This window comes from Salvia hispanica, chromosome 5, assembly GCF_029641045.1.
Source record: "Salvia hispanica isolate PSC_SH4W2 chromosome 5, Shi_PSC_v1, whole genome shotgun sequence".
In the NCBI taxonomy this organism is placed as follows: Eukaryota; Viridiplantae; Streptophyta; class Magnoliopsida; order Lamiales; family Lamiaceae; genus Salvia; species Salvia hispanica.
The window spans coordinates 43,077,247-43,091,341 of NC_142696.1; the positions used below are offsets into that span (position 1 = coordinate 43,077,247).

At 36.0% G+C, this 14,095-nt stretch overlaps 3 protein-coding genes across 6 annotated transcripts; 2 read left to right on the forward strand and 1 right to left on the reverse strand.

The window, feature by feature from the left end:
- The first annotated feature begins 514 nt into the window (after positions 1–514).
- Positions 515–4,268, forward strand: LOC125190369 (protein CLAVATA3 INSENSITIVE RECEPTOR KINASE 2-like). The gene is made up of 11 exons (XM_048087651.2): positions 515–1,012; positions 1,088–1,220; positions 1,300–1,371; positions 1,476–1,619; positions 1,731–1,802; positions 1,921–1,980; positions 2,170–2,270; positions 2,374–2,508; positions 2,593–2,943; positions 3,235–3,614; positions 3,727–4,268. The coding sequence occupies exons 1-11, from the start codon at positions 940–942 to the stop codon at positions 4,081–4,083; spliced, it is 1,878 nt and encodes a 625-aa protein (XP_047943608.1). The 5' UTR covers positions 515–939; the 3' UTR covers positions 4,084–4,268.
- A 1,075-nt stretch (positions 4,269–5,343) lies between these two features.
- LOC125188540 (NADH--cytochrome b5 reductase 1-like) lies at positions 5,344–9,238 on the forward strand. The gene is made up of 10 exons (XM_089058822.1): positions 5,344–5,514; positions 6,070–6,206; positions 6,604–6,745; positions 6,863–6,953; positions 7,087–7,176; positions 7,857–7,937; positions 8,066–8,149; positions 8,306–8,371; positions 8,824–8,910; positions 8,999–9,238. Exons 1-10 carry the CDS (start codon positions 5,468–5,470, stop codon positions 9,101–9,103), a joined length of 930 nt encoding a protein of 309 aa, XP_088914948.1. The 5' UTR covers positions 5,344–5,467; the 3' UTR covers positions 9,104–9,238.
- Positions 9,239–9,972: 734 nt separating this feature from the next.
- LOC125188539 (protein FAR1-RELATED SEQUENCE 5-like) lies at positions 9,973–14,010 on the reverse strand. 4 transcript variants are annotated; one of them, XM_048085459.2, is made up of 5 exons: positions 13,860–14,010; positions 13,446–13,522; positions 12,710–12,838; positions 10,503–12,551; positions 9,973–10,178 (listed from the first exon to the last, which is right to left on the reverse strand). In XM_048085459.2, exons 2-4 carry the CDS (start codon positions 13,480–13,482, stop codon positions 10,549–10,551), a joined length of 2,169 nt encoding a protein of 722 aa, XP_047941416.2. In that variant the 5' UTR covers positions 13,483–13,522; positions 13,860–14,010; the 3' UTR covers positions 9,973–10,178; positions 10,503–10,548. The 4 variants fall into 4 exon arrangements, with proteins under 4 accessions (XP_047941416.2, XP_047941415.2, XP_047941419.2 ...); XM_048085458.2 differs by lacking the exon at positions 9,973–10,178 and adding an exon at positions 10,240–10,259; XM_048085462.2 differs by lacking the exon at positions 9,973–10,178 and having other exon boundaries at positions 10,380–12,551; positions 12,728–12,838.
- Between the last annotated feature and the right edge of the window lie 85 nt (positions 14,011–14,095).

Sequence of the window (14,095 nt, forward strand, 5' to 3'; positions counted from 1 at the left end):
TTTTGTCTCAACTTTTATGGGATGGAGGGAGTACTATAATATTTTCTTCTCAAATATATAGATTAATATGTATAAAAAATAATATTTAATTTTAAAAATAAATAAAGCATAATTAAAACATATAGTTTCTTATTTAAAATTTTGAAATCATAAAGCATTAAATATTATTCAAATGAAAGTATAATTGAGCTTATAAAAGAAAATGGTGATGAAAGAAAAAATAAAAAAATTAAAAGAAGAGTAGAAAGGTCCAAAATATCCTAGATCTTCAAATATTCACACTAGTGCCAAGGGTTACTTTAGTCATATTGTACTAAAAATGATAAAAAAATTTTAAAGACCTGATGCATTGCTTTAATAAATTCCATCTAATGACTTCTTCTTTCTCGTATAACTGCTATCTCTCTCTCACACACATAAACACCGTGAGGAACCAAATTTTGGAAAAAAAAGTGGAATAAAGCAGCAGAGGAGAGAAGAAAATGCAAAAAGTGTGGATAGAGAGCAACCAACCATGGTAGTTAATGAGGGGTTTAAGCCAAGTTTAGGGAGAAAAGGGAAAAAGAGACAAGCTTTGGAAAGAGGATAGAGAGAGAAGGAGATGTCAGTATCTTTTTAGTACAGACCATACATACACACGCATTTACAGAGAATGCACCTTTCTTTTCTTCCTTGTTTAATTTTTGTTGAGCGAGAAAGAGTCTCACAAATTCAAATGGAGAGCATCAATAAAGCGCGTCTAAAAATACTCAAAACAGAATGGCTTGCATTTAAAAGATACCCACTTTATACCATGTTTTATACTGATAAATAAATGGAAATAGAGAGAGAGAGGCAGAGGCAGAGGCAGAGGCAGAGAGGGAGAGTTAAAAGAGAACATTCGAAATACATGATGGTTTCAGTGAAAGAGATGTTGTGAAGTGCGGCTGCTCTCTCATCATGTCTCTCTCTCTCATTCTTCTCCTCTTCTTCCTCACCTCCGCCCTTTCTTTCGAACCTCGAAATCCTGAAGGTCGGTATTTTACTCATCCATTCATCTTCTTTTCTTTCACTAACAATTTTTTTATCTTTTTTTTCTTTCAATTAGTTGAAGCTCTTACTGCAATAAGGGAAGGTCTGAATGATCCACATGGAGCTCTCACCAACTGGGATGAAGACTCCGTCGATCCTTGCAGCTGGTCCATGATTACTTGCAATTCCGACAACCTCGTCACTGCCCTGTCAGATTTCACTCTCTCTCTCTCTCTCTGTTTCTCCTCCTTCAACATTCATTTTGACAATATGTGTGTTTTTTTGCAGAGGAGCGCCTAGCCAGGGATTATCAGGATCCTTGTCTTGGATGATTGCAAATCTCACAAATCTTAAACAAGTGTAAACAAACAGCCAACTCTTTTCCTTTTTCTTACTTCCAATAAATTAATGGTTTGAGTTTTGGAAGTGATGGTGGCTTTTGCCTTTTGAAATTCCCAATGCAGATTGCTGCAAAACAACAATATCTCTGGGCGCATTCCCAAAGAGTTAGGCTATCTTCCAAATCTTCAAACCTTGGATCTCTCCAACAACAAGCTGCTTGGACATATCCCTCAATCCTTTGGTTTCTTGAATCATTTGCACTATCTGTGAGTTTCTATTTTGTTTTCGCTGCTTCATCATTTTTTTATTTCAAATATTTTGTTTGACTATATTTGTGCTGCTCTTATTGTTATTGTTATTTGTCTTGTCATGGACAGGAGATTAAACAACAATAGCTTGAGTGGCTCTGTTCCTCTGTCCTTGGCCAGTCTTCCTCAACTTGCTTTCTTGTGAGTATTCATCTCACTTTCTTTTTTTTTCTTTGTACATGCTAGATTTTGTTGTTATATAGTAGAAATCAGGGTGGAGATTTGGTTTCACGTGTGAATTTTGGTTGAAATATTTCAGGGATTTGTCCTTCAACAATCTCAGTGGACCTGTGCCCACTTTTCCCACAAAATCATTTAAGTATGTTCTCCTCTTGCAGAATTTCTTCACTTAATCATCATGTTGCTTTCATACTTATGTTACTGTCATATTATGGCAAATCTTGGTTTATGCATGCATGTAACAATTCTGTACAGTTTGTTTTGCTTCCTTCACTTGTTAACTTTTCAGGTTATCATGCCTTTAGTAATTAGTACTATGCCGTTGCAGTATTCAGGGAAATCCTCAAATTTGTGGAAGCCACTCTTCTGAAAAATGTTCTGGATCTAATCTTGCTAGCCCCCTTGCATTTTCAAGAACTCAATCTTCAGGTTTGTTAGTGATTCTCTGTTTTGTGAAGTGTGTGCGCACACGCCCATACGCAGTATGTTGCTATAATCCAGACATCTTTTTCTTTATTCTCGCGTTTTCCAGGAAGAACCAACTCTAAGAGGCTAGGGATTGCACTAGGAGTGAGCCTAGGCTTTGCCTGTGTTCTAATCGCTGTGTTCGGGTTTCTCATCTGGAGAAGAAGCAAGAATACGAAGCAATCCATTTTAAATCTCACAGGTGGATTGATCTTTCAATGCATTCCATTGAAAACTCGCACATTTGTTGTCTTGTATAATAAATTCCGTAAAACTATGTTTGCAGATGTGCAAGAAGATGACCTTGATCTTACAAGATTAGGAAACCTTAGGAACTTTACATTCAAAGAGCTGCAGCATGCTACTGACAATTTCAGCTTGAAAAACATACTCGGGGTTGGAGGATTTGGCAATGTGTATCGAGGGAAGCTAGGAGATGGGGCCGTGGTGGCAGTGAAACGACTGAAAGACTTGACGGGAACTACAGGGGAATCACAGTTCAGAACTGAGCTAGAGATGATCAGTTTAGCAGTTCATCGCAATCTGCTTCGCATAATAGGCTACTGTGCCACCCCAAACGAGAGGCTTCTTGTGTATCCTTATATGTCTAATGGGAGCGTGGCATCCAGACTTAGAGGTATGAATTTTAAGCCCTTTTTAGGTAAAAAGGCAAATAGCTAGTAGTATGATTTTGGCTCCTAATCTGCTTTATTTGTTATAACATGACAGAAGAAATCATCATCTGTGATCTTTATAGGGCCCATTTCAACTGCAATGAATCTATATCATGATATCAGACTATCTGCTTTAATTTGATCTAATGGATTTGTCATGTAAATTAGGACACTGAGATTTTAAAAGGATCCTATGTAGGATTTCTTTCTGAAACACATGAGGTGTTAAAGAAATGCTTCTCACTTTGACACAGGGAAACCGGCTCTAGATTGGACGACGAGGAAGAAGATTGCAGTGGGAGCTGCAAGGGGACTGCTGTATCTCCACGAGCAGTGTGATCCGAAGATAATCCACAGGGACGTGAAGGCTGCAAACGTGCTGCTAGACGAGCACTATGAGGCCGTAGTGGGTGATTTTGGGCTTGCAAAGCTGCTGGATCATGGCGAATCCCATGTGACCACAGCAGTACGTGGCACGGTTGGACACATTGCACCTGAGTACCTCTCCACGGGCCAGTCATCTGAGAAGACCGACGTCTTTGGCTTTGGCATCCTACTCTTGGAGCTCATCACCGGAATGAGAGCCCTTGAGTTTGGCAAATCAGCCAACCAGAAAGGAGCTATGCTAGAATGGGTACTAAGTACTAACCTATTTCATCATGCTACATAAAATACAACATTTTCTATCAACTGCCCTTTTTTTTATTTCTTGACATATTAGTAATGTAAGTGTTGGTTGGTCTTAGGTTAAGAGAATACAGCAAGAAAAGAAAGTGGAGCAAATGGTAGACAGAGAGCTGGGGATGAGCTACGATGAGATCGAGGTAGGGGAGATGCTACAGGTAGCTCTGCTCTGCACACAGTACTTGCCAGCTCATCGTCCTAAGATGTCCGAGGTTGTAAGGATGCTTGAGGGCGATGGCCTGGCCGAGAAATGGGCAGCGTCCCACAGCTTCATTCATACCACTAGAAGCTTCTCAGGCAAGAGCAAGTCTCATTCCCATGAGGAGCTCGACCATGATCAGTCGAGCTTATTTGGGATGACGAACACCATGGATGACGACTATGATGCTCATTGCATGGAGCTTTCGGGTCCGAGGTAGAAGGAGTGGGTAGTTAATAAATGATTTTAGTTTTTCAGTCATTTGGAAAGAAAGAAAATGGAAACTAGGTTGGCTTTGGTTTTTGGAGGAAAGTGAGGAATAGTAGTAGTCGTATATGTTTTGCATGCCTTGTTGTTTTAGAATGATTATATTTTTGTGATGTATATATAGTTTCTTTTGATGTCTGTTTCGATTAGTTGATGAAAGTCAGTTTAGAAGCTTTACTTTTGTTTGTGTTTTTTTTGTGTGTGGGGAAGCACATGAATGTATTGCAACTAGCAATAGTGTTGAGGAAAAGAAAATAGAAAAAGGCAAAGGCATATGCCAAAGGGAAAGGTTGGAGAGAAGCTTTTGACTTAAAGTTGTGAGGGTGGTTATGAGCTGTGCCTTGTGGTTACTATTGTTAGTAGGGTTAGGGTTGGGTGAGGCATGTAATTATTCTGAAGATCTAAATCATCTCTTTTTTCTCTGAGGCCATGTAATAATAAAAAAAGAATTACTATATGATACCGAGTACTAAATTACAAAAACATCTTTGTATCCTAAGACAAAATAATGAAAATATGGATTATCCTATAAGTAATAAATGTGACAATTGACAATTATCCTGAACAAAAGTAGCACTATCACTAAGATTAAAGGCATTTATTTTATTATGAGCCTATAAAATGAGGGCTTCAAGCACAAATTTTAGCCATATGCTTAAAATACACTGGTAGTAGAAGAGTAACAGAAGGCCTTTACAAAAACATGAAATTATTGTTTGATAAAACATAGTATATCTTAAAATTTGCTTGCACCATGATTCCTCAATCAAGCCAAACTAAATCAGAATACCAAAAGGCATCAACAGATGTATCAAACAGATGCTCCCTATATGCCAAACTTATGATAGTATGCTAAGAATTGAGAAACAAGTAGTAATATCCAATAGAGCAACAACTGGAACGACTATAATTTAATGTTGCTTAAGCAATAAACATATCAATATGGATGGATTATACCTTTTGTTATTCATGTATTTTCCCATCAAATAAATAAAAGTCATATAAGAAGCACAAAAACAGGAAGTATAGTTTAATGTAAGGAAAATTGTTCTGAAACAACTCACTTCAAAAAATAATACTCCTTTTCATTGATTGGAATCTGATTAGGAGTTCTGGTGCCAAACTTCTTTTCATTGATTGGAATCTGATGCATCACTAGTCTTCTTCTCTTACTTTTCTGAAGATGATCTATTCTTTGTTTGCGTCCCTTCGAATGTGAAGGATCCAACATATCATAAGATGAGCTTGAAATTTCAGTTTCATCTGTTGCATTCCTTGTTTGCCATGTAGTCTCCAATGCCTCAAGAGCTGATGTCATAGCATTCAATCCATCCTCAATGATTGCTCTTGCCTCTTCATTATCTTGGTCCTTTAGAACAAGATTGTAATACTTTTTCACCATTTTCTGTCTCCAAGTAGCTGAACTTTTATCCTTCTCAAACCTCCCTGATGCAGATTTATCCCATAAATCTTGTTTGGCGAATTTTGTCCATCTTCTCTTAATATAGCACTCTGGTATTTGAGGTATAGAATGAACATGCATAATTCTCAAGCAATGGCAACACAAATTACTATAGTCCACATTCCTCGAATCTCTTACCAAAAAATCCATATATAGATTTCTTGAAAACCTCAAATAACCATTCAAATGACTCAGTCTTCTCATTTGTCGGAAGTCCTACGATTACTCCATCTCATTCTCTCCTATAAAACAATAGATCCCTTTTCACATTCCCAATTTTCTCAAGATTCTCTTTTTTCTAGCCTAGAATGCGTTGTGTTTTAATTTACCAGTAATAAAACTATTAGTGACATCTACAATGATTTGCTTAGTCACGCACCCATTTCCTTGTTTTTTCAATCTTACATCCGTATTTACGATATGTATTGGGATTTAGCATCTCTCTCAATAATCGAACTCCTTTCCCTTTAATTTTAGGTGTTGTTTTAGGATTATGGGTGCGATGGAATTCTTGGGAACACCTGGAGGTCAACTGTCTATAGCCGTTGCAGTTGGTCTCGTTGGTGTTGGTGTTGGTGCTGCTTATTTCTTGTTATCATCGAAGAAGCCCAAAGGTTTTCATTTTATATTGTTGATGTTATTTTGTTTGCTAAACAGTGTTTCATAATTGGTCTTCAAGATTGTGTTTTTTCTACTTATTGTTTTATGCTTTTTTTAGCTGGTGTCGAACTTGAGATTATTAATCTTGTTTATAGAAGCTCAAGAGAGAACTGGACATGACTATTGTGGCTTGGCTTTTGTAAGTGTATGACTGTATTTTCATTTAAATTTATGTATGGAGCATCCGAGCTTGATCTTTATAAAACAGGCTTTTGGAGAGCAAATTCATGTGATGTATCCAGTAGTATCTCCTTAACTATTTGGAAAATAGTACACAATGATGGATTCTTGCCAAACATAAGATCGTTTAGGTCATATTTTCTACTTGATTTAGTATCTTGTGGTGGACAGTGTGCTTGGATCCCGATAAATTCAAGGAGTTCAAGCTGGTCAACAAAACATACCTTAGTCCTAATGTGGCTAAGTTCAGATTTGCTCTACCTACACCAACCTCGGTATTTGGACTTCCTATAGGCCATCACATAATTTGCACGTCAGTTTCCATCTTAGTTTTGTGCTCATGATTTCTTTCTACTAAATTCTTTCGTGGATTACTAGTCCTGGTTTTTACTTACTACTGCTTAATTACTTTGTTGTCTTATACTCGAAGGGGTAAGGATAGACAAGGTGGAGTTGTCATCAAACCTTACAATCCGATAACTTTGGATTCTGATGTTGGATATTTTGAGCTGGTTATCAAGGTGCATCTTCTTTCCGTTGGGCATCCCTTTTGTTTTGTTATGTATCTTTATACATACTCATCGACGCTTTTTTTTCGGGTTTTTTGTCTGTGTTGGCTGACTTTTTATGTATATTTTACTGACATTATGCTAGATGTATCAACATGGAAGAATGTCCCATCATTTTGGGACAATGCACGAAGGAGACTATAAAAGGACCAAAGGTATCTTCTGTCCTACTATGGTCTCTTGTTAAGCATTCATGAAGAGATGCAACTTAATCGAATTGAGAAAATCCCTCCATTGCTTCCCTCAGGCAGTGAAAGCCAAAGTATAGGGGAAAAATGGGGTGGGGGTTTAGATGGAATGATCCCAATGCACTTTTTGAGTTGCTCACCTTTTCACTCTGAATTAATGTAATCTTTGCTTCTTCACTCTAACTAATTCGTGAAGTAAGAATCTCTTTTAGTTAGAAGGGATACTGAGCCCATCAAGTCAATCTCGTGGTACTTCTATGTTCCGTTTGGAGATATAAAAGCTTGTTTGGCTTAAAGATTCACATGGTCACTGCATCGGCATATCATGGCCTTGTACCCTCATAAGATCCTCTAAGACTTAGTAGTATATACCTTCTTGAGATTGTTAAGCAAATTATTTCGATTTAAATTTGTTACACTTCCATTTCTGTAGGTGGGAGATATTTAGGCTAATCATGGTAGACCATATGCAATTCCGTCACTAAGTAAATATGCACGAATTTAGCAAGCTTACTTTTGACCATTTTAAAAATTGTTGATGTTAAAATGAAATCACCTATGAGCCTTCATGTAAATCTTTAATGCTCATTTGAAGAATCTCTCATATTGCTTCTCTGGATGATTGAGTTAATATTTGAAACTTTTTGCTATATTCTGTTGTCGTTAGGGCCATTTCAAGTATCAACCAAATCAAGTGAGAGCATTTGGAATGATTGCTGGAGGTTCTGGAATTACCCCAATATTTCAGGTCTATATTCACCATTCTCTCTCTCTCTCTCTCTCTCCCCCCCTCTGTATTTTAGGGGGGGTGATTGATGATGAATCAAATGGAATCACAATGAACAATGTCTTCATAGTTCTTGTTTTTGTGAACAGGTTGCTAGGGCAGTTCTTGAAAATCCCAGTGACAAAACAAAGGTTTACCTGATTTATGCTAATGTTAAGGACATTCTCTTGAAGGTGATATATAGTATATCATATAGAATCTACATCATATAATTGCTAAAAAAACATCAAGAATCACTTCAATAACTTGTACTGTTGGATTTATTCTGATGGAGTGCATACAGTTGTGTATGGTCTCAACTCTCATGTAGTTTTATTTGTCGGTTTCAGAATGAATTGGATAATCTTGCAAGAACATACCCTGATGGATTCAAAATCTACTACGTGCTCAAGAAAGTAAGTTTACCACTCATTAATTTGTTGAATTTGTTGTAAATTCTCCTAGTCATTATCCTTGTCACCTGAATTACTGGAAATATGCTTAATTATATTGCATTGTGTACTGTTTTACACGAAAAGATGATTACTGTAGATGTGGTTAAAAATCAAATGGTTTGTTAAAATCTTCAAATTTGGATATTTATTCCCATACGAGCTTATAAAATGCCAACTTATCATCAACCCTCTTAATGTGAACTGAGCTCGTATGAGTATGTGTCGAGCCAGCGATATACTCAATAGACGTCTCTCTTTTAGCATGTCGGAAAACATTAACTAACTTTGAGTTGAGATAATCAGATACTGAAATAGGTATACTGAAAATTCATCTAATTTCCTCAGAAAGACATGTTGAGTAGTAGTACAAAACTGGCACTCACACTTCCTGATGCTTGTTTGAACTTTTTCAGCCTCCTAAGATATGGGAGGGAGGCGTTGGATTTGTATCAAAAGAGATGATTCAAGCTCACCTCCCACCTCCGGCTTTTGACATCCATGTTTGTGAAATCTAAGTTACATTACAACTGCAGCCTCTTGAGCACTAAGTTTGTCCTTTGTCACTAAGTTTGTCCTTTGTCTCTGCAAATGCTGAGATGCGGTCCGCCTTCCATGAACAAGGCCATGGCTGCCCATCTTAATGCTCTTGGCTACACCTCAAACACCCAGTTCGAGTTTGGCCTTCATATTTAGCAATCTTCATAGATATACAATAATGTTTTCTTCCAAAACTTGTTAAAATTCAGGAGCTATAAGCTTTACATGATACAGTGCTCGTTCATTAAATGGGCCAAGATATAAGTCATCAAATGAATTTTTGTTTAGACATGTTTATGTTGTGAAAGTTTGGGTCGTGCTAGTTCGGTCCAAGGTGCCATTTTCGGTTCAATTTTCAGACCAAAGTATTTTTGCTAGCAGTTCTACTTAAAGCAATATGATAGTAACATTGCATAGCTGCAATGCACCCACTAAAATAACAAAGAAATGAGAAAAGATTATTGCTTGTACATTGCATTCTATAGCAATCATAGGGGGCCTATTCTACTTGTGAATTGTGTAAAGAAAAAGATAGTGGCAATAACTCATGAAGATTGATTATCACTCAAGATAAGATTAGAAGACAAAGACAGTTAAGCATTTTCACAGTTTTAGACCATTGCTTTATATTTCATCATTAAAATAAACTGATGACAGAAAACAATTTCATGACTCGTCTTCACGGTTCCAATTTTGTACTTACACTAGAATAAGATAGTATTAGTAATAAAATTCTGAATTATTTGATCGTTTCTTCATAATTAATAAGTGGTTTATTAACATAGGCAAAATGAATGTAAAATCCTTTTCCTAAAAATCAATATTTCCTGAATGGCTGTTCAGATGATATGGCAGGCCGTCTCCCGCAAGGTTTCCGGCATCAGATGGAGGATGTGTGAGGCATGTAATAATTATTCTGAAGATCTAAATTATATCTCTCTCTTTTTTTGAGGCCATGTTATAATAAAAAAAATATATATCATCAATTATATACTAATACCGAGTACTAAATTACAAAAACATCTTTGTATCCTAAGACAAAATAATGAAAATATGGATTATCCTATAAGTAATAAAAGTGACAAATTGACAATTATCCCGAACAAAAGTAACACTATCACTAAGATTAAAGGCATTTATTTTATTATGAGCCTATAAAATGAGGGCTTCGAGCTCAAAATTTTAGCCATATGCTTAAAATGCACTGGTATAGAAGAGTAACAGAAGGCCTCTGCAAAAAACATGAAATAATTGTTGGATAAAACAAATATCTTAAAATTTGCTTGCACCATGATTCCTCAACCAAGCCTACCTATATCAGAATACCAAAAAACATCAACATATATGCCAAACTTATGAAAGTATGGTAAGAATTGAGCAACAACTGGAACGACTATAATTTAGTTTTGCTTATGCAACAAACGTATCAATATGGATGGATTATACCTTTTTGGTATTCATGTATTTTTCCCATCAAATAAATAAAAGTCATATAAGAAGCACAAAAACAGGAAGTATAGTTTAATGTAAGGAAAATTGTTCTAAAACAACTTACTTCAAAAAATAATGTCTAATTAGGAGTTCTGGTGCCAAACTTCTTTTCATTGATTGGAATCTGATGCATCACTAGTCTTCTTCTTCTTACTTTTCTGGAGATGATCTATTCTTTGTTTTCGTCCCTTCGAATGTGAAGGATCCAACATATCATAATATGAGCTTGAAATTTCAGTTTCATCCGTTGCATTCCTTGTTTGCCATGTAGTCTCCAATGCCTCAAGAGCTGATGTCATAGCATTCAATCCATCCTCAATGATTGCTCTTGCCTCTTCATTTTCTTGGTCCCTTAGAACAAGATTGTAATACTTTTTCACCATTTTCTGTCTCCAAGTAGCTGCACTTTTATCTTTCTCAAACATCCCTGATGCAGATTTATCCCATAAATCTTGTTTGGCGAATTTTGTCCATCTTCTCTTAATATAGCACTCTGGTATTTGAGGTATAGAATGAACATGCATAATTCTCAAGCAATGGCAACACAATAGTCCACATTCTTCGAATCTCTTGCATGAGCAACTTACTGAAAAATCCACCGCATTAAAATTCACTTGGTAAGATGTGATCTCATCAGCCTCGGTTACATGATAAAGTTTAACATCATGTTCTTCAGACAAGAACCTGATTGAGGTGGAAATGGATTTCAGGAATTCTTTTTCAAAATCTTTAAAAATGGTCTGAGTATACACCTCAGACGCATGCTTGAGAAATCCAGTCAATGGTAAGCACGAGGTAGGCTTTTCTCTTGAACATTGGAGTTCATCATTCCTTTCGTTGCTTCTCCAACGCTCGACTATATTCTTAAAGATGATACACAAATCATTCAAGTTGGCTGTCTCTTTTGCATTGAATCCTATAGTAGTATTTATGCTTTCACTTTTTTGTGAAGATAGAATCCCAGCAGAAAAGATATCATTGTTGTATGCAGCGGACCACTTATGTCTTAAATCATACAACCTTTTAAACCAAGAGTTGTCTTGTAATCCGTAGATTGAAACCATGGACCTCCAACACTTCTCAAATTCATCGCCATTTCTACACCCAGTTACACACTTCTGAAATGCATCATGGAAGAACTTGTTAGCTTTTAATTTCTCAAACTCATTTACTCCATTTTGGTACAAATGCCATATGCACAGCCTGTGCATCGTCGTAGGAAAAACCTTTTTCTTTGCATTCCCAATTGCTTGGTCTGGATATGTAAACAATGTCATAGGACTTTGACCCTCCATAGATTTCTTGAAAACCTCAAATAACCATTCAAATGACTCAGTCTTCTCATTTGTCATAAATGCACAACCAAACATAACATTTTTCCAATGGTTATTTATCCCAACAAATGGTATACAAATCAAATTATACTTATTAGTTCTATATGCTGTGTCAAAGACGACAACATCTCCATATATCATATAGTCCTCTTTCATCCTCGAGTCTCTCCAAAAAATACTACATATTCTGCCGCCATCATCTAACTTAATTCTAAAAAAAAACTCTGGATCTTCAACACCTTGTTGGTATAAATTGTCAATTAGCTCCTGTGCATCCCCTCCTATTGAATTTATTTTCTCATGGCCACCCCCAACATCATGCGCCATGTATCTAAGTGAATCAACTTGTCTGGTTTCAGAAGAGATCATATCATCAATAACAATAGCCTTCTCAATGTTAACTGGTCTTTGAGAACGATGCATGTAACTCCATTCTTTTCTAGAAAGTGGATGATTATGTTCTGTGTTATGATCAACTATTTCATACAAACAATCTGCATTCAGTTTTACCTTCAAGGAAGCCTTGCAATTTGTTCGTGTGATGAATGTAGTTTTATTTTTTCCTTCATTTGTTGAACTAGGGGTTCTACCCTTTCTAGTTCCTTCACATGAGCACACCATCCATTTCTGAACCAACACCCCAGCAACATTATATTTTGAAGTTGATCTTCTAACTCTAAACCCAATTTCAAGAGCATGATTGCAATATAGATCATATATATCTTCAACTTTTTCTCTCTTGAGACCCATCAAAGAACCAGATAAACATGTATTATCACCTATAACAAATAAAGCTACCATATCAAATACTATCATTCACTCTAAAGAGAAACATAATAACATTAAGACTGGTCTTAGATTCATTAGTATCTTTATCTTTTTACATTCATACATGTTTATTTTTCATCAAGTTAGTAAACTGAAATATAGATATTACCTTCATCATGTATCTTACTTTGTTCTTTTTCAGCACGAGAATCATCATATTTATCAGCAAAATCATGAACTACCCCATCCTGTTCTTTGTCGGTGTTAGATTGATCCCGCTCCTCATCAAAATCATTACCTTTGCAATTTTAAAAGGCAATAACAAGAAAAACTTAATATTTTATCATTGTTTATCATAACAAAGTGTAATTCATGATTTGGAAAAGAACCAATAGAAGCGCAATAAACTCCATCGGTGAAGGCAGCTTGACAAAATAACTTCTTCCCTCAAGAAATTCATTTTTATTTCATCAACTAATCACGAGAATTTTTTTCATCTACTGATTCCCTATTCTTATTCCACGATGAAATCTCTAGCGCTAGCCATTTGTAATCTTAGGAAAGCAAGTACAACTAGTGAGACTTTCATATTCCTATGAGCATGTTTTCTCTTATACATCAGTCATTGACTAACTCATGACTTCTTACTTTTCTTGATAAGGAAATAAAAGGATGCATTCATGGTTGTATTAGTATATACAGTGTGCAAAATGTTTCAAATAACATGCGTTTGTGGTCTGTGCCATTATGATGGACTGGGACAAGTCATATTCTTCTTAGCAGATATTTCCATGCTTAGCTGAAATAACAAATTTGCGTATCCAAAATTCCCACATGTAACAAGGGAAACCTATCATAAACCTTATATGCATCAACATCAGAAACATCAAACTCTGAGAAATTACCTTTCCGGTTGGTATTACTCTGTTCTTCAATTTCCATTCTTAGTTTCACAGCAATGGATAGTTAAGCTTATTCAGACCTGATAAACGATGAAAAAGTAAGACCAACAAAGTAGAGCATAACAAGCAATTCTACAAACACTTGGTGGGTGAAATCAATCATCAAGTACTTCTGTAATGAAGATAAAATTCATCTCACCAGTTTTTACAATTACAAATTAACCAATTCGAACTCATATGAAAACAGAGGAACGATAACCGCAATTAACATGCATGATTCAACGATAAAGAGTATAAAAACACACCAACTTCATTGAAGTATAAAAACACCCCAAATTACAAATTACAAATTACAATCACAAACCAATTTGGAGAGCAAAAGGTATGAATAAAAAGGCTGAAAAAATCAAGCTTTACCTCAAACTTCATGCCATCGTAGGAATGATTGGCACAGCAGAGTGGTGGTGGATGAGAAGGACTGGTGGAGAGCATATTGTCAATTACAGCATGTGAGATTCTTTATTTTTTTTCTAGAAATTATGGGAGTTTCTTTATTTCAAAAAACTTACATTATCAGAAAGTAGACTTATATTAATCATTACGATTTCCATTTCGTGTACCACTTAATTATGCTCTCATGCATTTTATTGAAT

What these genes read in the sequence shown, in the direction of transcription:
- LOC125190369 (XM_048087651.2), top strand. Translation starts at nt 940, where the DNA reads ATGTCTCTCTCTCTCATTCTTCTCCTCTTCTTCCTCACCTCCGCCCTT. An exon ending in TTGAATCATTTGCACTATCT is followed by an intron (nt 1,620 to 1,730) that starts GTGAGTTTCTAT and finishes TGTCATGGACAG; the next exon opens with GAGATTAAACAACAATAGCT. An exon ending in CTTCCTCAACTTGCTTTCTT is followed by an intron (nt 1,803 to 1,920) that starts GTGAGTATTCAT and finishes GAAATATTTCAG; the next exon opens with GGATTTGTCCTTCAACAATC.
- LOC125188540 (XM_089058822.1), top strand. Translation starts at nt 5,468, where the DNA reads ATGATTGCTCTTGCCTCTTCATTATCTTGGTCCTTTAGAACAAGATT. An exon ending in ATCATCGAAGAAGCCCAAAG is followed by an intron (nt 6,207 to 6,603) that starts GTTTTCATTTTA and finishes TGTGGTGGACAG; the next exon opens with TGTGCTTGGATCCCGATAAA. An exon ending in TCTACTACGTGCTCAAGAAA is followed by an intron (nt 8,372 to 8,823) that starts GTAAGTTTACCA and finishes GAACTTTTTCAG; the next exon opens with CCTCCTAAGATATGGGAGGG.
- LOC125188539 (XM_048085459.2), bottom strand. Translation starts at nt 13,482, where the DNA reads ATGGAAATTGAAGAACAGAGTAATACCAACCGGAAAG. An exon ending in GAGTAATACCAACCGGAAAG is followed by an intron (nt 12,839 to 13,445) that starts GTAATTTCTCAG and finishes AAAATTGCAAAG; the next exon opens with GTAATGATTTTGATGAGGAG. An exon ending in AAGTAAGATACATGATGAAG is followed by an intron (nt 12,552 to 12,709) that starts GTAATATCTATA and finishes TATTTGTTATAG; the next exon opens with GTGATAATACATGTTTATCT.